Source organism: Metopolophium dirhodum, chromosome 2 (genome assembly GCF_019925205.1).
Source record: "Metopolophium dirhodum isolate CAU chromosome 2, ASM1992520v1, whole genome shotgun sequence".
Classification (NCBI taxonomy): Eukaryota; Metazoa; Arthropoda; class Insecta; order Hemiptera; family Aphididae; genus Metopolophium; species Metopolophium dirhodum.
The window spans coordinates 8617201-8637719 of record NC_083561.1 but is presented as its reverse complement, the minus strand read 5'-3'; the positions used below and the strand labels follow the sequence as shown (position 1 = coordinate 8637719).

Here is a 20519-nt window from a genome sequence, read left to right as displayed (position 1 = left end):
AGGCAACAGATGACGACGGCGGCCGGCCGCGGAACGAAAACAGCCGCTCCTTATCACGGCCACTCGCCAGCCGAGATAACGCTTGAAAAACACGTCTTATCACAGACCTTGCATAGTTGCGTCATGCTTGCAGACTGCATACGTGCTGTTCTAGACCCTGGTCGCTACTCTACTACTCTAGTATACGATGTGAGTTCGTAACCGCCACTGAGTCACTGGGTATACTGTATGCTAAATTCTTGTTATTTTATTTGTCTGTGGTGCTGTCGTTCCGAATTACCGAACAAATCACGAAATATATTTCGAATACGCTTCAAACCTCAAAAGTGTCTAGGTTGGACAACCATAGACCACCATCATATTTGAATCGTGATGACCAACACCAACTGAAACGCCTGACAACATTATCATGGCTCTTGTGTTCAACGACAACGATCCCTGGTAAGTCGATAAATGTGCTATTAAATTTTTTGAACTGCATGTATCCTTCGTTATATTATTCCCATTTTTTCCAAATTACAATTGATGCTAAAATCAGTTGATTAATTGATGTTTGGAAAATATTCAAAATAACAGATATAGATTTTTTGTATTAATAAAAAATTGTTATTTCAGGTTAATTGAATACGAGTCATGTGAGAAGCTATATAGAGAAATTGAAGGATTATTAAATGTGAGAGAATTAGAGCAAAAGTCTTCCGAAAAATATGTTTTGTATTCATCACAAGTCCGGCTTAGGCTGAAACAGTTTACTGATGAAGTCCAACAGTTATCTCATAAACTTAGAGGACTTGCAACATCTAAGGCTGTGTATCCTTTGCTATGAAAATATAATTTAAAGTAAGTTTTTTAATTTTCCACTAAACTTTCCTGAGTTATTATACATAGTACACTGGATGAAGAGGAACGACGTCAACGCATGCTTGAGCTACTCCAAAGCAGAAATATTTTATTAAATCAACGTTTTCAGAATAGGTGATATATTGTTTTTAAAAATATTTACCACAATATAATTTAATTTTTACAAAAGTTTTTGATTTCTAATCTAATACATAAATTATGAGCCATTTAAAATGTAGTGTTATGATATTCTTTTTAGGAATAATAGTCATACACTAGAACGTCAAGAATTGATGAGACCAAGTACTAGTAAGGCCAAAAAAACTGAAATGCCAACTACTGGTTGGCTGGACAGTGATGATGATGACTATGATGATAAACAACCATTACTTAGTGAAAAATTGCTTAAACAACAGCAACAGTATTTGCTCAAAGGTAAAGAGTAAAAAATATTAAGATTTTATTCAGAAAATTATGAATTGTAATATACATTGTATACTTCTATTGTATAGAACAAGACGATGGATTAAATGAATTAGCATCAATTGTGTCTAGACAGAAAAATATTGCTATCACCATAAGCAGTGAAGTTGATCTACAAAATGGTCAGTATATAATGTAATTTGTTGTGGTTGGCTACAAAAATTAATTATTATATTACAGAACTAGTTGATGACCTATTGGTAAAGATGGACAAAACAACAGCTGGAATTGAAAGCGAGACCAAGGAAGTAGTTCAGATATTAAAAAAAGATTCAACTCGAGGTATATAGTTGATATTGATACATTGTAAGTTGTAAGATATTAAATAATTATTTTATATTATTTACAGGACTTTGGGTGATAATTATTCTTCTACTGATTGCAAATGTAGTGGTTGCTTTGTCGTGATATTTGGTTAAAATATATAAATACAACTCGCAATTATTATGTTATAATTATTTTTCTATATATCTTTTAATATTTATTGATATTTAAATGTTATTTTATTATAATTGTTAATCATTGGATATTTTTTTTAAATAAATAAAGTAATTCTAAATTTTTATACTTATAAAATCAATTATTTTATTATACTTCTTATCCATAGGTGTGCACATAGTTTCAAGTTTGGGGGCAGTAAATATTTTTACCGGCCAATTTTTTCATACACGACCATTTTATTATCATTTTAATATTCTAACTCAAAGACAACATTTAACCTTTATTCTTTTTTGGCATTATGTATATAAATCTTTAATGCGTGTTTATAACAATAATCATAATATATTGTAGCCTGTGTGACTGTGTTAAAGATAGACCCATTTAACACAGAAAAGATTACCTTGGTAAATTCAATACACTTTTTGGATAACCAACTTATTTTTTACTGAGCATTGTACGGTGGCCCAGCTTAGACCCATTTGGTCCTTACAAATCTATTCAAATTGTTCAGGGGTAGCAGGGTATGGACGCATTATGCTCTTATCATTTTTTTCAACATTTAAAATTCAATAAAATGATAGAAAATGGAGATTTCATTTGAGTATTTATTGCTTCAAGTTTAAAAGTAAATTAAAATTGCAATTCTCAACAAAACCCAAATAAAAAATGTTAATTTATTTATTATTTAAGTACAGTTTCATACGTTTTAGTTAAAAATTACAATACATAAGTGTATTCTTTTTAGTAAAACATCCAAAGTATCGTCTTGCCACATTACTTTAATTTTCATTTGTAAGTATTATTTTCTAGTTGTACTGATTATATTTTCTTAATAATATAGGGTCTGTCTAATTTGCTAATTTGTTCACAAATATAGATTTCAAAAAAATGAAAATTGAAGGAAATAATGGCTAAAAATTTTCAAATTAAATGATTACCCAATCTCTATCTGTCATAGAATCTGCGGTAATCATTTCACAATCAGTGATTATAAACAAGGCTCAGTAAATTAGTAGATATCATGGCGAGAGACTGTCTCAAAACATAATCCATACAACTTATATGTGATAGAGAATTAAAATAAACATTATAAAATAAATTTTAATAATTTACAGCAACACTGGTACTACTCTGAGCAAGACTAGTAAATCATCTAAAAGGTAAAATTATTTAATATAATTCATGAATTAGGTATTTAGATATTGTTTATAACTTGACATTTACAGAAAATTATATTTCTCCTAGGATGAGTTAGATGAAAATGAACAGACAAACAAAGGATTTTGGAGATGTTACAGTTGATTATTTTAATTCACCTCGAAAAAAAAGCCTTAGAAACTTAATAAAGTCTAATTCATCCATACTTATGTAAGTATACTACTAAAGTCTCCTATTTTAAATGTTTGCCAAAACCAAAAGTTACTTAGTGGTTTATCGTTTTTAGTTCATACAGTGGATTGAACTGAACTTATTATGGTTTTCAAAACTAAAATATATGATGTACCACATACAAGGAACTAGGAAGTCGAGTCAATGTATTGACAATTTTTTAGACGTTGACTTTCTCGAAGATCATTCTGCCGGCTAAGACCAATATAATATTGGCGTGAATTATGAAACTTAAAGGTGAGAGTATTATTGATAGGTTTTCATTTTAAAGTCATTTTAATGTACCATTAACTAACATATCCATCTGTTCACGGGACACATTGTATATCTAATTGTGTGCGTGTACTTATATTTGTATCAAAAGGGCTTAGCCTGTTTAGTCAATATAAATGAATAAATAAATATTTATATTTATATGTCACAATCTTAAAATATCCTTTGCTTGCTTTAAAAGTAAAATATAAATAAATGCTTAGTGCTTCTCTATAAGGTTCCTTAAAAAATATTTTTAACAAAATTTGATTTTGTTTTTTTAAGGTGACTAAAAAATAAATGATGGATATATGATACTGTTCATACTGTACCTACATGAATCTTTTAAAGTATACCAAATGAAATGTTTTTGATAAAAATTAATTCAATTTACTGTTTTACTAAATGTAGATTAAATTACTTTAACAGCATTACCATAAAATATAGGTACTTATATTGTAATATAGGCTTACAGTTTTTGGCTCTTCGCTCAGTATCGTTTTTTTGTATAAAATGATTTTATATCATTAAATTAAATTTAACACATCCATAATACTGACCCACCAGCCACCACTCACACGGCACTTAATGTACAGCAAAGCGTAACCCGCCTTTTTATTATTATTTTAATTTATAGAATATAAGACCCTGGTGAAATTACATTGAAATTATTAGTTTTCTTTATTTACTGTAATTTTAACAAATTCCATACCTAATTGATAAATATGATGATTATATATACGGATATCAACTACATTTGTTTTTAGAAACAATAAGTTATTTAATATTTTAGAACTCGTCATTATTGATCTGATTGTTATGACAGTTGGAACAAAATAAAGTTCTATTGAAGTGTGTGTCATATAGGTATAAACTAACAAGATGTACACCTTAATTATTGGCATAGGTTATTAATATGAATTGTTTATTTTATGTATAGTATTACATTGTTTTATAACTCATATATTTCAGGTCCATGATAACATTTGTTGTTTAGTAGATGTGACTTACACTTAACGGAATATATATCGATCTTTAAAAAGATACCTAAATTGTAGTATTATAAGTTCAAGCCAATACAATTACAAATCGTTGAAGTTTTACTAAAGTGGTAAGTAATGTTTTAAAATATAAATTCTCATGACTGGTAGTAACTTTCAAAATGAATTTTTTTTTAAATAAATTAAAAAAAAAAAGTTTTACACAATTATTGTTTTCATTGGTTCTTAAATAATCATTTAAAATTAATTTCATTTTTTTGATTGTCATTACTTAATTCTCAGTTAATACCAAATAATTATAACTTAAGGGGTTTTCTGAGCAACACTTGGACCTTATGTTATATGCCACTGCCTAGGGTACACTAGAAAACAATTATTAAAATTCACAAACGTTGTAGCCCATAAGTCTTATAAATTAAATCAAACTTTTAGTTTCAATATTTGGTGTAGTTAGTTGGTTACTAGTTATGTACTTTTTAAAAAATGTTTTATTATCTATGTGGCTATGGCAGCTAAAGTGTTAAACTTTTATACTTAATCAACAGCTCGTTTATGACTTGCCCATCTCATATCAGACAATGTTTTCAATGTTAAGTCCTACCTATCACACCTTCAATTTGTTTTACTTGTCTATCTTTTAAAATATGTAATGTAGGTTAACTTCTGGTTAGAAATGTGGTCCATGTAAGTTGATTTTGTCGCCAGCAAATTGATAAATGTGTAAACTCCTCTAGATGGCGGGTCGGTCCTGCCGACGACGGCGGCCCCCTCCCTGCCATCCTGATGGTGAGGTTCGGCCGTTCGGGTTCGGCCGAGTTTGCACTGCGGAGAGTAGTGTAGGACGAGTGTGCCAGTGTGCGTGACGATACGTAGATGGTATGCGTCTACACGTCAAAACGCGTCTTATTAAATGTTTTATATTACAGTTATAAGTGTCTCTAATAAATGAGTGTAATAAGTATTGCGTCTTTTACTAGTTAGTGTAACGAAGAAGTTAACAAATGTATGATAATTTATAATGTAGAACATTTTGTATTGTACAGTTCTATGTTTGACATCAACCGCCGAACTTAGAATAAGTATACTTAATAATACAAAATGTTTATATTATAAACTATAAAACAAAAAAAAAATTCTAAAAATCCCACACATTGTAAACACACAAATGTAGGAGGTACATCATTAATTGCTATTTACTCCCAATTCTAAAACAGTAAAAAAAAACAAATTATTTTAATTTTCACCCAAATCATGTTATTTTAACATTTCAGAAAAAAACTCCTCTATCTTAATATGTTGGATAATCATTGAATCAAGAACAATTTTGGGATTGATCACCCATTCTTCTAATCATTGGTGTAATTTTAGTAAACAAAGAAACAATATTGTCCCCCCTCCAAAAAAAAAAAAGATACGCCAACTTTTTTAATGTTAAACTCTTTATGTACTTAATATTATTCATCAACAATTAAGATAAAGAATAAACTGGAGTGATTACTTCCTATCATAGCTATAAAAAAAACTAATAAATTGAAAATTGGTAAAATGTCCGTAAACAGCTCAAAATATTTAAAAAATGTTATGAAGTATAGAAAATTATAAAATATTTATTTTATAACGGTGTAAATTTCAAGTATCTACAGTTGTTATATTAAGAATTGCAACAAATTAAGAAAATTATTCCATAAGAAATCGAGGGAATATCCAATGTTGTAAAAATTTGAACTTCAACGCTCACAAAAATGTAATTTGACATTCCGGTAGACATTATTTTTTGATAAAGGTAGACAAACTAATAAGGAATCTTGTATTTACTTTTTAAATCTTAGATATAAATAGAACATTTTTTATGAATTTACAACTCAAAAATATTTGTAAATTTTTGTTATTTTTAGAATTTTATAGAACTATTGTAGATTTACGCTCAACTTTTTTTTATTTCCACTTACAATTTTTCAAGGAATGTTGTATAACATTTTCAAGTTTATTGACCAAACAATCATTTTTTTATAGACATTAATTTTAAAAAAACTAATAATAATGGAAATTGTCATATGCCTATAAATAGCTCAACATGAGTTAAAATATTTTGAATATTATATGGCGTATAGAAAATGCTAATATAAACAATCAGTTACAATTTCACGTATCTATGGCGTTTTATTTAGAGTTAGGCACTCAAAAACTAAATTAGATTTTGTCAAAAACCGATTTTGCATTAAAATTCTTGCTTTTCTTTAATTTTTTTTAGTTTTTCCCTGCAATTTTGAACTCCTCGATGCACCAACTAGAATCACTTTCCCACCGGAAAATATACTGAAGTTGGAAATCAAAACATTATTTTGACTACTTATTGTGTATACAGACACAAAAAAAAAATGAAGACAATTGTAAAATCAATACATTCATTGCTGCGCTCAGAATTTAAAATATTATTTATTCAATTAATTTTGTAATCTATCATTTATTTTGTTTTCAGTTGACAAAAATAAATTATTTTTTTTGGAATCTGTGACTGCCTATAGCGCTAATTTTGATGCAACAATGGAACCTTTATTGAAAGATAATCCAAGACGTTTTGTCATAATTTCTATTATATATGACAATATTTGGGCCATGTACAAAAAAAAGAAGCTTCTTTTTAAAATGTAGAAGAAGTCAATTTGCAAACTGTAAACTCTAGCTTATCAAAGTGACTTAAAGTAATTTTTTAATTAAAGTGGACTTTTGTTTTTAGGATCTTGAAGTTTGGATGAGATTGACTGATGAAGAGCGTCACTTTGTATCCTACGTATTAGCATTTTTTACTGCTTCAAATGGCATAGTCAATGAAAATCTTGTCAAACGATTTTCTCAAGAAGTTCAAGTAACTGAGGCTAGATGTTTTCATGGGTTCCAAATAATGATAGAGAATATACATTTAGAAATGTATAGCTTATTAATTGATACATATATAATATATTCAAGACCCGAAAGAAAAGTACATTTATACATTTTTTGGTTATTTTTATTATTATAATATATGACTAATTTCTCTTATTTTTTTTTTTATATATATAGAGACTTTAATTAATGCTTCTGAAATCATGCCATGTGTAAAAAAAAATTGGCAGATTGGGCTCCTAAATGGATTACTGATAGGAAAGCAACTTTTGGCAAAAGGTTAGTGGCATTTGCTGTCGTTAAAGGTATATTTTTATCTGGAAATGTTCCTTTAATAATATGGTTGAGGAAAATAGGATTAATGCCAGGTTTAACTTTTAGCCACGAGCTGATTTCTAGAGATAAGGTATGTTAACGTTTTCATGGATAATATTATAATGCATATAACATATTTTATTATTTTAATGTTTATTTAGAGTTTACACACCAATTTTGCTTGTCTCTTATTTAAAAATTTAGATCAAAAGCCTCATCAAGCTGTTATCACACAGATCATTTGTGAAACTAACTATTGAACAGGATATTTTTGACAAATGCTTTACCACTTAGGTAGATTGACATGAGCTGTGAAAGATGATCATATTTATTGAATTTATTGCTGAAAGACTGTTAATAGAATTGGGATGTCCTATAGTATGTACATTTACTGATCATAGTAAGATTAATTTTAATATTTAATTAAATATGTAAATTATAGGTTTACAGATCGTCAAATCCGTTCCCAATAATGTAACTTACTTCTCAACAAGGAAAGGCAAACTTTTTTGAAAGAAGACTAAGCGAACACCAATTACCTTCATTTGTACTCTGAATCGTGTTTGTGAATAAAATTATTTGTCAATGACTTATTTATCATTATAAGAAAACTTTATTTTTGAATTTTATAGTAAAAAAGTAATGTATTTAAAATCTAAATAAATTATACTATCATACTTTTTATATTTGTTGTATTTATAGTTTAATTGTAATGTAAAGTTAGAAATATATGACTAATGTGTTGTAATTTATTGTTATACTTGCAGCAGTTTTTTATTCATACTAAATAAGAAATTCTTATTAAGTAAGAAATAATAAATTATAATATAATATAAGATATATCCGTAGGCATATAAAATAATTTAAACATTTTGTTTTTTATGTCTATGGATATAACAGAACTTTAAACTAAATCTTATCTCAACTAATATATTGCTTTCAACTTTTTAACTTAAGTTTTAACGTTTTTTATTTACATTTTATTATGAATAGAGCGCAGATTTGTACGCGTTTGCATATTTATTCTGGTTTATGGTATGATATTCTAAGTGAGCACAGAATTTGTTTCATGACCATAACAATTTAAACTATGGAACATTTAGGCTGCATATTTCGACAATTAACTCATTGTTTTTCATTTTAATGACTTATTTTACGATTTTAATTGCATATTTCTGTTTTTTTCTTCTTTTTTAGACATTTTTGAATTAATCACTTTAGCGATATTGATAAAAGAAATATACTTGGGAACACGCATTGTTTTCTTATACCATATGCTTCTTTTTTTTCTATAAGAGATACAGAAATCTAATTTTTATACATACATTAATTGTTTCATCGTTTCATGTCATTCTGATTCTAAATAAATCAATTTTTTATTGCTTTCTTGCAATCATTTCAGTTGTGGAATCTTAATTTTGAATACCTATGTTTATTGTGAAATAATGATAAGAAAATGGACATTTTTTGGGGGCTTAGCCCCCTCTTATTTGTGCCTATGTGATTGTTATATACTTATATGTATATTATGTATATATCATCTTATAGTAGTGAGAAGTGGGGCATAAACTTATATAATAGTTTGAAAGGGGGCGTGGACCTCAAAAGATTGAGAACCCTTGCACTATTTGATTATTAAAAATATAATTATGGTTAGGTGTATTTATCTGATCTTAAACATTGAAAATAGGTTATGGCCTATCCTTCCACCGGATTGACCGCCAACGTCTAATATATATACGGTATACCTACTCTTATAGAGGTAAACGATTTATATTCCAAAACATTATTTTTATAATTCAAAACTGATAATAGTCACAAAACATGGTGTGTTAATTAATATTGTTTAAATGTGGTTTTTTCAATGAATTTGTAATTTTGTACAATATAAATTACTAAATGAGTATTAAATACAAGTTAATTGAAAACAACATTCAGAAAGTAGTATTGATAAGTTAAAAAAAAAAGCGGTGTTTTTTGTATAACTTCAGACACCATTGATTTAGTGCATATAATAACAAATACAAAATTTATTTTGTTATTTTGTTATTTAATATTAATTAATAGGTAGGTATTCTTAAATTTTTTTTATTATTTAATTCGAAACATTATTTTTAAATATTAGGATCAATGAAACTATTTTTATTTATTTATTATTTTATATCAATTAGAATTTGTTAACAAGTAATAAATAAATGGTTACCAAGTAACAATTATTATATTAAACACATATTAAATATAATATGAAAATATCCATCGTCCATTGGTTAGGTTATAATTATAAATAATCTATGGCAAATGACAATCGTCTGAGACGATTCCAATACGCACTCGGTACTCACGTATTTCGTTCCATTTTGGTTATTAAGTTAGATGCCTATTTTTACAAATGTCATTAATCTCAATACTTCCAGACTAAACTTTTGGATCGGAGATATGAAGATGCGCGCTGCATTTTCCCTAGCGGAGATGCACAGCTTTGACACTATAGACAATATAGACAATATTATACACTCGAAGCCTCCGAAGGGAACGCGTTTCGCCGGAAGAATAAATAATTACGTAAGTTTTGTCCTACTTTTTTGACGCAGTAGACCTAATGTAAATATTTATTGTCAGACAAACTTATATACCCGCCAGACGTAGAGTAGTTTTAAAAAATCCAGTTGTTATAGGTATACAAAAATTAGGATATTATGAAAAATACCTTAAATTATAATATTAATTTTTAAAATTTGAAATCAATGATTAGGCAGTGCCTTTATAAGAAGGAAGGTAGGTATTTAAACCTACCTAATAAAATAAGAAAATACATGATGATTAATGTTATTTAATATGATTTGTAAGTACATACATTTTCTATGCATACGGGATACGGGCATTAAACATTTGAGTTTTAAGAGAACACCTCAAACGTACGTTTTATTTTGGGGGTTTTACGGGATATAGGTACCTATAGGAAATGTTCACATTTTACTATTTGATATTGTGATATTGTTGGTACCTAGGTTAAGTTTCTGTTTTATAATGTTTTAATAGATCAATAGGTTACCTAGGTATATTACATTCTTTAATTTAAATTCCAGTAGTCGAGTATTGGACAAATACCTAGGTAACTTATAATTCGTATCGTAATTTAATTACTAAAAAAAATATAATTTCCCCAACAGTGTCTAGGGCCACCGGCAGCAGAATGCATTATAGAATGTCTACAAACTTGTGGTCTAGTATATGGTTAAAATTGGCATGCGACCAACAACTGGGGGCTTTTTCTGGAAAATTTAAATTATAAGGTTCATCTTATTATTTGTATTAAATTTATTTTTAAGCGGTTGTTGTGAAAATCAATTTTTAAATTTATTTCATTCAACACACTAATCTTAGTTTTCTAGTACCTCTAGATTTCTCATGAAATTCATATCGATCATGTCACAGCTTTCGTATTCAAAACCACAAAAAAATGCATTTTTATCTTATTTCAATATTTTTCATCGATTTCACTTTGGCTATAGATATAGGTATTAAATGTCTTGCAATTATATATTTTACTATAATTATTAATTTCATTATAATATTATATAACAATACACTCTAAATTAAATTAGTTGTTATCAAGACAGACAGTCTTAAAACAAACTCTTTTCTGGACGTTTTCAAAACGTATTATGCTTAAAAAAAATTGCACAGCTGTCGTAGCAGTCAGTTGCTAGATCAACCCGTGTGACATCGAATAGGAATTATTCTTGTTTTTTTAAATAGTTTTTTCGAAAAATATATGTAGCATGTATAGCTCATACAATTATGAATTTATAGTTAATGGAAATGCGGATGTTTATACTTCATAGATATTTTTTTAGTTAATAATCGTGTAAATAATTTTATTAAACAATCAGGTACCTAATCATCACTAGTATCAATTTTATAATATTACGTGTAAAATCACCAACACAAGGTGCAGACTGCATTAAAAAAATTAAAAACATAAAATAAAATATAAAATAATGTTGTAGTAGAAGCTGGAAACTGTAGTTTATTTTAATTTATAATCCAATTAATGTAACCGAGAATGTAACTATTAAATTCATCACATAAAAAAAAACTTTAAAATGTTGTGAATAGCAAAAGTTATGGCATTTGTTAGATCTCGGTGGGACATCTTGTATGCTGATGATAAGTTCTATGGATTTATCATATTATAATATATTTATAATGGCATACATCTATGGCAATCGCCAATTGTCGACATTCGGAGGAGACGATTCACTATTCTAATAATTGCAGTGAACAAAAAAAATAAAATAAGCCAACAATTGACGGACAGTTCGTTAAGCAGTATAATATTATAATACAACACAAACTTCCACATTATGTTACGTTTAGGTTATTTCCATAAAATATTTCCATACTTTCTAGTTTCAATTCGGAGCGAGATGTAGACGGATGAAGATAGCTGTTTCTTCGGCGTCAGCGTGTGCAATACAGCTAGGTTTCACCGGAAGAGTCGATGTTTACGCGTAAGTTTGTTTTCATATTATTTTGGGGCTTAAATTTACTTTTTAGACTTGAATTAAATATTTATTGTCACGGAAAATCTGTTAAGAGGACGCTACACCCGCATGTGTTGTCTCCGTCTTACAAACGTACAACATAACAAAAATTGTTTTGCGCGGGAAAGAACCGAGAAGGCTATAGTTATAAGTTATAACAAAATTTTCACACTGTAAAGATGAGAACATTTACCGTGCAACATCGTTTTTATTTTTCCGATATCACAAATACAAAAAAAGTTATTCAAGGTTGAAATAATGCATTTTTAAACAATAATAACTTTTTTGGTGTTTGTGATATCGGAAAAATAAAAACGATGTTGCACAGTAAATGTTTTCATCTTTACAGTGTGAAAATTTCGTTTCTTAGTTATAACTATAGCATTCTCGGTTCTTTCCCGCGCAAAACAGTTTTTGTTATGTTGTACGTTTGTAAGACAGAGACAACACATGCGGGTGTAGCGTCCTCTTAACTCGGTAACGTAGAAGTATATTTACGTACCTATAAGCATATAAACGTAGAAGCACGTTTACTACCTACCAAAGGCGCAATGTATAATAATAATAAATTAAACGCCAGTCCGAACAATTCAAACGCTGTCTTCGTTTCACCACGACCGGTTTAATACGTACATTATTTGCCTATACTATTCACCGGGTAACACATTCGGTTTGCGCGAAGTATTTAAAACAATATAATGTTATTAATCTTTATATTTTAAATACATTATAAAATTAACCTAACCTAACCTAACCTCTGATCGACTTACCTATATGTAATAAACCTATATGTAATAAAATAATTATTAAAAATATAATCCTAACAATTTAATGCAAGGATTCTCATAAATTGATCTTACAGCAGCCTTTAAACACCAAAAATACATTTTTACATCATTTACAAAATTTTAGTTCCCTATTATGGTGTAGGTATTAATACAAACAATAAATTGCTATTCGAAAACACAATTTCGTATACATATTATTATTTACTAAATACCTACAATTAAATTAAACTAAAAATAAACATATGATTACATACTAATAATACTATAATATAATATTATATATGAAAATTGAATCTTTATTACGAATACTTATCGTTTACACAGACCACAAGAAAAAATAATTAAAAATATTAAGAAAAAAAACACACATCATTGTAAAATGAATACAGTCATCGATCCGCTCAGAATCTAAAATTATAGACTTGGAGTTTTAGAAATATAGTTGGTATTATAGTATTTGATGAATTTACTGTATACGTTTATGGCTTTAAGTTAACTCTAAAATCCAGTAATCACATTTTTATTTAATAATTCATAAAATACAATATGCTCTTATAAAAATATTGACGTACCTAGTATAATATCTATCATTTATTTATTTAATCTATGGCAAATCTCAAAGTCGTTGCAGAAGACACAGTCGATTAAAAATTCTAAAATTTCAATAAGCAAAGAAGATATGAGCAAAAAACTTACTGCGTTTCGTATAATTTTATTTTTCATAAATTACAATATTCTAAGTTCTGGCTGTATTCTGGAGCGTTTCCTCATGGGCGTCGCAGTTCACACACATCACGGATTCCGCCGAAGGAGTCGATAATTAAAGTAAGTTTGTTTTTATATTCTTTTGGGGCTCAAATTTACTTTTAAGACTTAAAACAAATATTTAATGTCACGAAAAATGTGCTATTCAAGTGTTGTAGGCGCATATTTTAGTTCCGGACTAGAAATGTATAAAATACGCGAGATATAAACGCCGTCGTTGTTTTTCCAGTCCCTGTTTGTAGAATAATTATAATTAATAGGTGCATATCTATACAGGGTACTTAATATAAATATATAAATATTTTGGTTTAATTTATAGAAATATATGTTATGACTTATAACTGATAATAGTCATAAGATACAATTTTAATTAATAACTGGTAATTTTTTTTCCAAATACAACGTTATAAGTTATAGGTAACTATTAATTTAGTGTCACATACTTAACTTCTATTGTTCACCTAATATCTATATTCTATATCATAGGGATTAGGGATGTATAACCATGTACACATAAAAGTAGGTACTCATATCCTCGTATAGGTATATAAATATACCTATATAAATAGTGTAATACTACATACACGAATGTGTTACCTATTATGTCCCTAAAAGTTCAACAGTTATTATTATATTTATTTATTTTTTAAATATAGGTAGGTACATTACAAGACTCTAATTAAAATCACATTTTTTTTTAAATTTTTTTGAACACAATGTATTAAAAATCATTAATTAATATATAAAAATAATATATATATAAATAAATTAATGAAACAAAACAAACACAACTACTATAATTATTAGTAATAATAATATATCCACGTATAAATTATTAAAATACAAAACGAACAAACGAAAAACGATTCTGAGCAAAGATATCGTTAAATAATATTGAGATTAAAGTAATTTATTTTTTCGGTAGAAAATCGATATAAATATGAATTATAAATATTTTTTTATTTTCATACCATGACGCGTGTGTGAAAAATTGTTTATATTAAGTGTTTAAGATGTTAGATTTCGGTTCGGCTGATTGTCCACCCCCTCACTCTTCAGCATCAATGCATCAGAAATTATTATTTATAATATTTAAATATAAACTGCATTTCCTGAATTTTCTAAAACATTGCTTTCCAAGCAAAGAATTCGTTTCATATATTATCAACGAATTGAAAAATGAAATTAGAACATTTATATGGGATAAAGTCAATTTTATAAAAACTTATTAGAAAAAAATTAAATACAATTAAATAAAGGTAATTTTTTTTCTTATACTTATATTTTTTTACGTACCCATTATGTTCGATACTATAACTTCAGTCTTCAGTTATAGAAAACAACACTTGCCAATATGGAATTACTGTCGAATTTTTTTATTTTAAAATATTAAATAGCATCTGATTGACTGATGTGCTATAATGAAACTCAAAATATAACGAATACACTACCTATACACTTATCTAAATTCTATTTTATATTTGTTGAAATTGGACTTTTAATTTTTCTGGCCAATTTATTAAGCTTTGTAATATAAGTGCATTAAATCGTATTTTTCTTATTTTTAATGCATTTAAATCTACGTCCTTTTTATAACTTAACGTTATTTTGTATATACCAATCGATTAGTGTACACAATAAAAAATATAATATTATTGATGCGAGATGGAGCGAGTTGTAGACGGATGAAGATAGCTGTTTCTTCGACGACAGCGTGTGCTGCAGTACAGCTAGGTTTCACTGGAAGAGTCGATGTTCATGTGTAAGTTTGTTTTTATATTATTTTGGTCTTACATTTACTTTTTAGACTTGAATTAAATATTTATTGTCGCGGAAAATCTGTTAACTAAGTAACGTAGAAGCATATACGTTTACTACTGCCTACCAAAAGCGCAATGTATAATAATAATAAATTATACGCCAGTCAGTCCGAACAATCCAAACGCTGTCTTACTCGTAGTCGAGTTCTAGTTGATAACTGACTTGTGAATAAATGTAATTTTTGTTAGGTATACAAATAAAACTAATAAATCCTTGAATACAACATTTAAAAATACAAACTCTGTGTAATAAAAATTAATATTAGGTATTTATTGGTAGGTTTATATAATATCTGTAGACTGTAAAGCATAGGTCATTAGAATATTGTAAAACATTTCACTGCATAAGATGCGTGTTATTTCAGAAATGATATTCGTCAGTGAACATTTTCAAACTGGGAATAATATATCGTAAGCAGATTGAAATGTGTGAACGTTTCAGTGTTTCGAAGACTAAGTTTCGTAGCAGATTTTGATTCCGTCACGGGGTATGTATTTTCTTATTTCTCAGTAGGTTTTTTTTTATTATAGTTAATTGATCAGGGGATGTATTGCCCGAAAATTTTCAATATTTGTATTGTAACTATATACTGGTATAACACTATTCGGGCTATCAATAAAGTCGTGTTCAAAATTAGAAAATTGGTGAGGTATGATATTTTTTTAAGCAATTCTTTCGAGTAGGGAATTTGCTCGATGATATTTAAATATTTTCACCGATAATCAAGTACGATGACTTGTAGGTAACTAGAGACTGAGTGAATAGGAATTAGGAAGTGTGTGATATGGCGAAGATAAGAAAATGGGTCAACATGATTTCAGAATGTTTGGTGTATGAAAGGGAAAGATGAAAAAGGAATGTAAGGTTAGGGTAGGTAAGTGGAGTGAGAGAAACAGATATGAGAATAATAAGTAAGGTGTTAAGGTACAAAAAAGGATAGAATAAGAAATTAATTAATTAAGGATAGTGTAGGGTAGTGTACATATTGTAGTGAAAACAAGAGAGAATATGTTTAGGTGGTCCGGTCACTGTATGATAAGAGATAGTGAGAGTGGCTATAAAAGTTAATTTAGGGGAGAAACGATGGACGAGAAGATTGAAGAAGAAATGGATAGACAGAATACCGATCATATGGAGGTGTGGAATGAGAGTGGCTGAACCTGTATATAGCTGTGAGAGACGGGGGAAGAAAAAGTGTAAAGGTAGAATAGTTATGTTAACAATGCCGAATACGTAGGAAAAGATCTTGAATTGCAAAGGCTCTATTGACTCTTCGGCTTCAACTAACCATAGATTTACCTAACTAACCTTCTTATGACTCATTAGGACACTTTGAATAAAAAGATCCTGAGTTGCAGGTTGCCGAACTTAAGTGTTTGATTATCAAGTTGATCCTTTGATTGTTTTGACATCTTAATCCATGCTATGGATGAAGCCCATAGATAATAAAGATATGGGTAGTCCACGCCTATGTTAAATACAATTAAATCTTTATTATCTATGATGGAGCCATACCCAGCTCACTCGTGTAAACTTGTTGCCGGTTGGGATGTCAGCGCACTATTTGTTTTCCATCTTTGACCCACGCGTAGCATACCAAATGTACGATTAAGAAAACACTAAAATGATTGGGTCAGAGAGAGAAATAAATGGTGCGCTAAAAATCTGACATCATCTTAATGTTATCGAGTTGAAGAAGCAGTTGATTGTTGACAATTTGACATTTAACATTAACTGTGGTAGGTATTATGATTAGAAGTAAGAGTAATTAGCAGGGCTGTGAACTTAATGCAATGAAAAAGTGTTAAATATTTGCCTGCATGTATGCACTAAAAACAGAAAAATATATGCACTGAAATATTCAAAAATATGCACTTAAAATTCAAAAAAATACTCAATGAAAACGTTTTTATTAAAATTTTTTTAAATTAATAAATTGTAATTCAAATTGGTTTACAAAAAAAATTCTTTATTTACACACTTGGTAGGTAGGTATGTAGGTAGGTAACGGATGAACCGAAAATATAAAAACATTTTAAGAAAATAAGCATAAATACGACGAAATCATGAAAACATGCAATTATATTAACTAACCCAAAAAAAAACGCATATTGGTAACGGTGTTGTAATAATAGGGATCTCCCAAAAAAAATACGTACTAATAGTTCAAACAAATCATAAAAGCCAACTGTAATAAATATTAATTTATGAAAAAGTATATTAAAAAGCATTATTATTATAAATGAAACAAAACTGTAAACTATGGACCGTGACATAATATAAGTATTTCTATATTTTTAGCTCCATAATTTCTGTTTAAATATTAGGAAAATGTATTAAGTACCGTAAAAGTGCTAAATTTGAGCTATTACTTAAAATATTATATTCCTAACAAATTATCATAAAAGGTTAGGTACTGTTATTCCACATACTTATTATAGTTTAATTTAACTACAACATTCTAGTAGAGTCTGATAAAATTTGGTTCTACGACTTTGATCATACAAACTTTAAATACTAAACTATGGGTCTGAAATTTAGTTTATATAGATCTAAATAATCCAAAACATGTATTGCTTCAAAATATAAAAATAAAGTGTTTTGTATTGTAGTAGGTAGGTAACTTTCAAAAAAAAACTAAAAACAATCATACTTGAAATCTATGTATAATACACGTATATTGTAATAAATGTTCAAATGTTTACTATAGTACATTATAAAAAATTAACTTAAGTTCAATATAATACATTATAACAGGTGTTCAAATAAACATTTCATACCAACAATTTTGTTAATTCACACAGTCTCTCTTCAATTTTAAATTTTTCTTCAAATTATCTACAAAATATAAATGTTTAGTAAATTGGAAGACTTGATTAAGTATTTAATCATTTATCTAAAAGAGATGTGCCGGGTCGCCACATTACTATATCTAAGGGGCCATGGTGCAAGTGTCGTCCATAAATATCATAGGTAACATATATTATAATAGAAATACAAACTTAATATTTCACTAACAGTAAATATTATAAAAAAATATTACGAAATGTACTATACTCATATTATATTATGATTGTATTAGTTACAAACTCTACCGGAAAAAAAACGATTAATTCAAATATAGAAGGTACTTATATCATATACTTTTATCAAAGTATGATTGTGTTAGCCACAGTCTTGTGTAAATTATATTGTCTTATGTTTTCCCAATCTAATAATACAAAATACTGAAAATTAATGAAATCACAAATATTAGTACAATAGAGAGACTGTGCATTGATTTACAAATTTTTCTTAAATTTACTTTTTGCATAGAGAATAATATGAAGGTGGGCTGGGCTTTTAATATCAGAGTATAGGGGACAGGTCTGGGATTTCATATTATGAATTGAAATATTTGTAGACACTGGACGACCAAAAGGACCATCCTCCATAGCATGTTTCAATAAGTCCAAAATAAAATTAAGTGAATACGTTATAAAGTTGCTCCCATGCTCGACATTATCCTGGTATTTTTAAAAAAATCATTAAAAATGTTGTTTTAAAAAAAACCTTTCATGTGCATGTGTTGTCTCCAAGTGTGTGTTGTGAGAGGATAGATGCTGATAAATCATTAATAGAGACTCGTTGATCGCTTTTATGTGCTTCAAATTGTTTACACGAGTGAGCTGGGTATGGCTCCATCATAGATAATAAAGATATAACATAATGGTCTTATCAGCGGTCTTCGAGGGGAACAATTGAGGCCAAATAAAGTATACCTAAATCGAGTATCGACTATCAATATAAAGGAGCCTCAATTGCCTTCCCCTCCGAGTACGCGGCCTCAAATGTATTTAACATAGGCGTGGCCTATCCATATATTTATTATCTATGGGTTCCATCCATACCATCGATTAAGGTGTCAACAATCAAAGAATCAACTTGATAATCAAACACTTAAGTTCAACAACCTGCAACTCGGGATCTTTTTATTCAGTGTCCTAATAAGTCATAAGAAGGTTTGTTAGGTAAACCTATGGTTAGTTGAAGCTATGGTGATGATATACGACTATCATCACTGGTCATGAGCTTTGCGATGATCTTTTCCTACTAACTATCAAGGTATTCGATATTGTAAACATAAAAATGAAAGAAAATATTTAAATATTATTAATTTGGTTAGGTTAGGTTAGGATAGGGCAGGAAATTAGATGTTAACTAATTATCATAGTTTTTAACACGGTCTTAAAGACTGTCAGCAAGAGTTGTACCAGTATAGTTATTAAAAACTTAAATACAGCCAACATTAAATAATAATTTTTTTACCACAACAAATTATAAAATGTATATTAAAATATAACAAAATATTATTTTATTAGGGTTTTATAAGGTTTTCAATACTTATGATTTTTTGTAAATAGAAAATGTATAAAATCAATAGTTTTAATTTAATAAATGGTTTTGTGTTTTAATATCCTATTGTCAAATAATTCTCAGGGTTTTCTTTCCACATTTTTTACATTGTACTAAATCTAATTTTTTTCCGCACATATTTACAAAGACTAAAACAGATATCTGACTATGTTTTTATTTGCATTTAGACCTTATAGTTTGTAATTTAATATTGACTGTAGACCAACCAAACACAATATTATTTTAAATTAAACATTTTATGTCCTTCATAAATTACAATCACATAGTAGAGTCCTTGCAGGACCTTTTCTCATTTAATTTCTTTGATCCTTTATAATTTACTTTCATTTTTATACATTATCTAATACATATATTACCGTGTTACACCTCTGATCATAATAACTTTTCGCACTGTTTTCTAAAATGCATTTGCCTGCGGACGCAAATACCCTCTTTCAATTTTTTTTTTTATGATTTTAACTCTAGCCAAATATTTTAAACATTGGCAATCTGGTACCCTTTGAATGATCCTTGTTTAATGAAATAAATATTTTAAATAGTTTTTTTTGTTTAAGATTCTGGGCATTTTAGTTTATACT

At 28.2% G+C, this 20519-nt stretch overlaps 1 protein-coding gene and 1 pseudogene across 7 annotated transcripts; both read left to right on the top strand.

The window, feature by feature from the left end:
* Positions 1–69: 69 nt before the first annotated feature.
* Positions 70–8352, top strand: LOC132938292 (syntaxin-8). 7 transcript variants are annotated; one of them, XM_061005049.1, is made up of 16 exons: positions 70–441; positions 616–810; positions 889–975; positions 1100–1275; positions 1353–1445; positions 1504–1605; positions 1673–2556; positions 2642–2924; positions 3010–3132; positions 3209–3390; positions 4378–4516; positions 6658–6796; positions 6886–7078; positions 7144–7386; positions 7467–7982; positions 8047–8352. In XM_061005049.1, the coding sequence occupies exons 1-7, from the start codon at positions 410–412 to the stop codon at positions 1729–1731; spliced, it is 744 nt and encodes a 247-aa protein (XP_060861032.1). In that variant the 5' UTR covers positions 70–409; the 3' UTR covers positions 1732–2556; positions 2642–2924; positions 3010–3132; positions 3209–3390; positions 4378–4516; positions 6658–6796; positions 6886–7078; positions 7144–7386; positions 7467–7982; positions 8047–8352. The 7 variants fall into 7 exon arrangements, with proteins under 7 accessions (XP_060861032.1, XP_060861035.1, XP_060861034.1 ...); XM_061005052.1 differs by having other exon boundaries at positions 6658–7078; positions 7467–7568; positions 7809–7982; XM_061005051.1 differs by having other exon boundaries at positions 6658–7078; positions 7467–7568; positions 7671–7982.
* LOC132938105 (ribonucleoside-diphosphate reductase subunit M2-like) lies at positions 6951–8082 on the top strand (annotated as a pseudogene).
* Positions 8353–20519: the final 12167 nt, after the last annotated feature.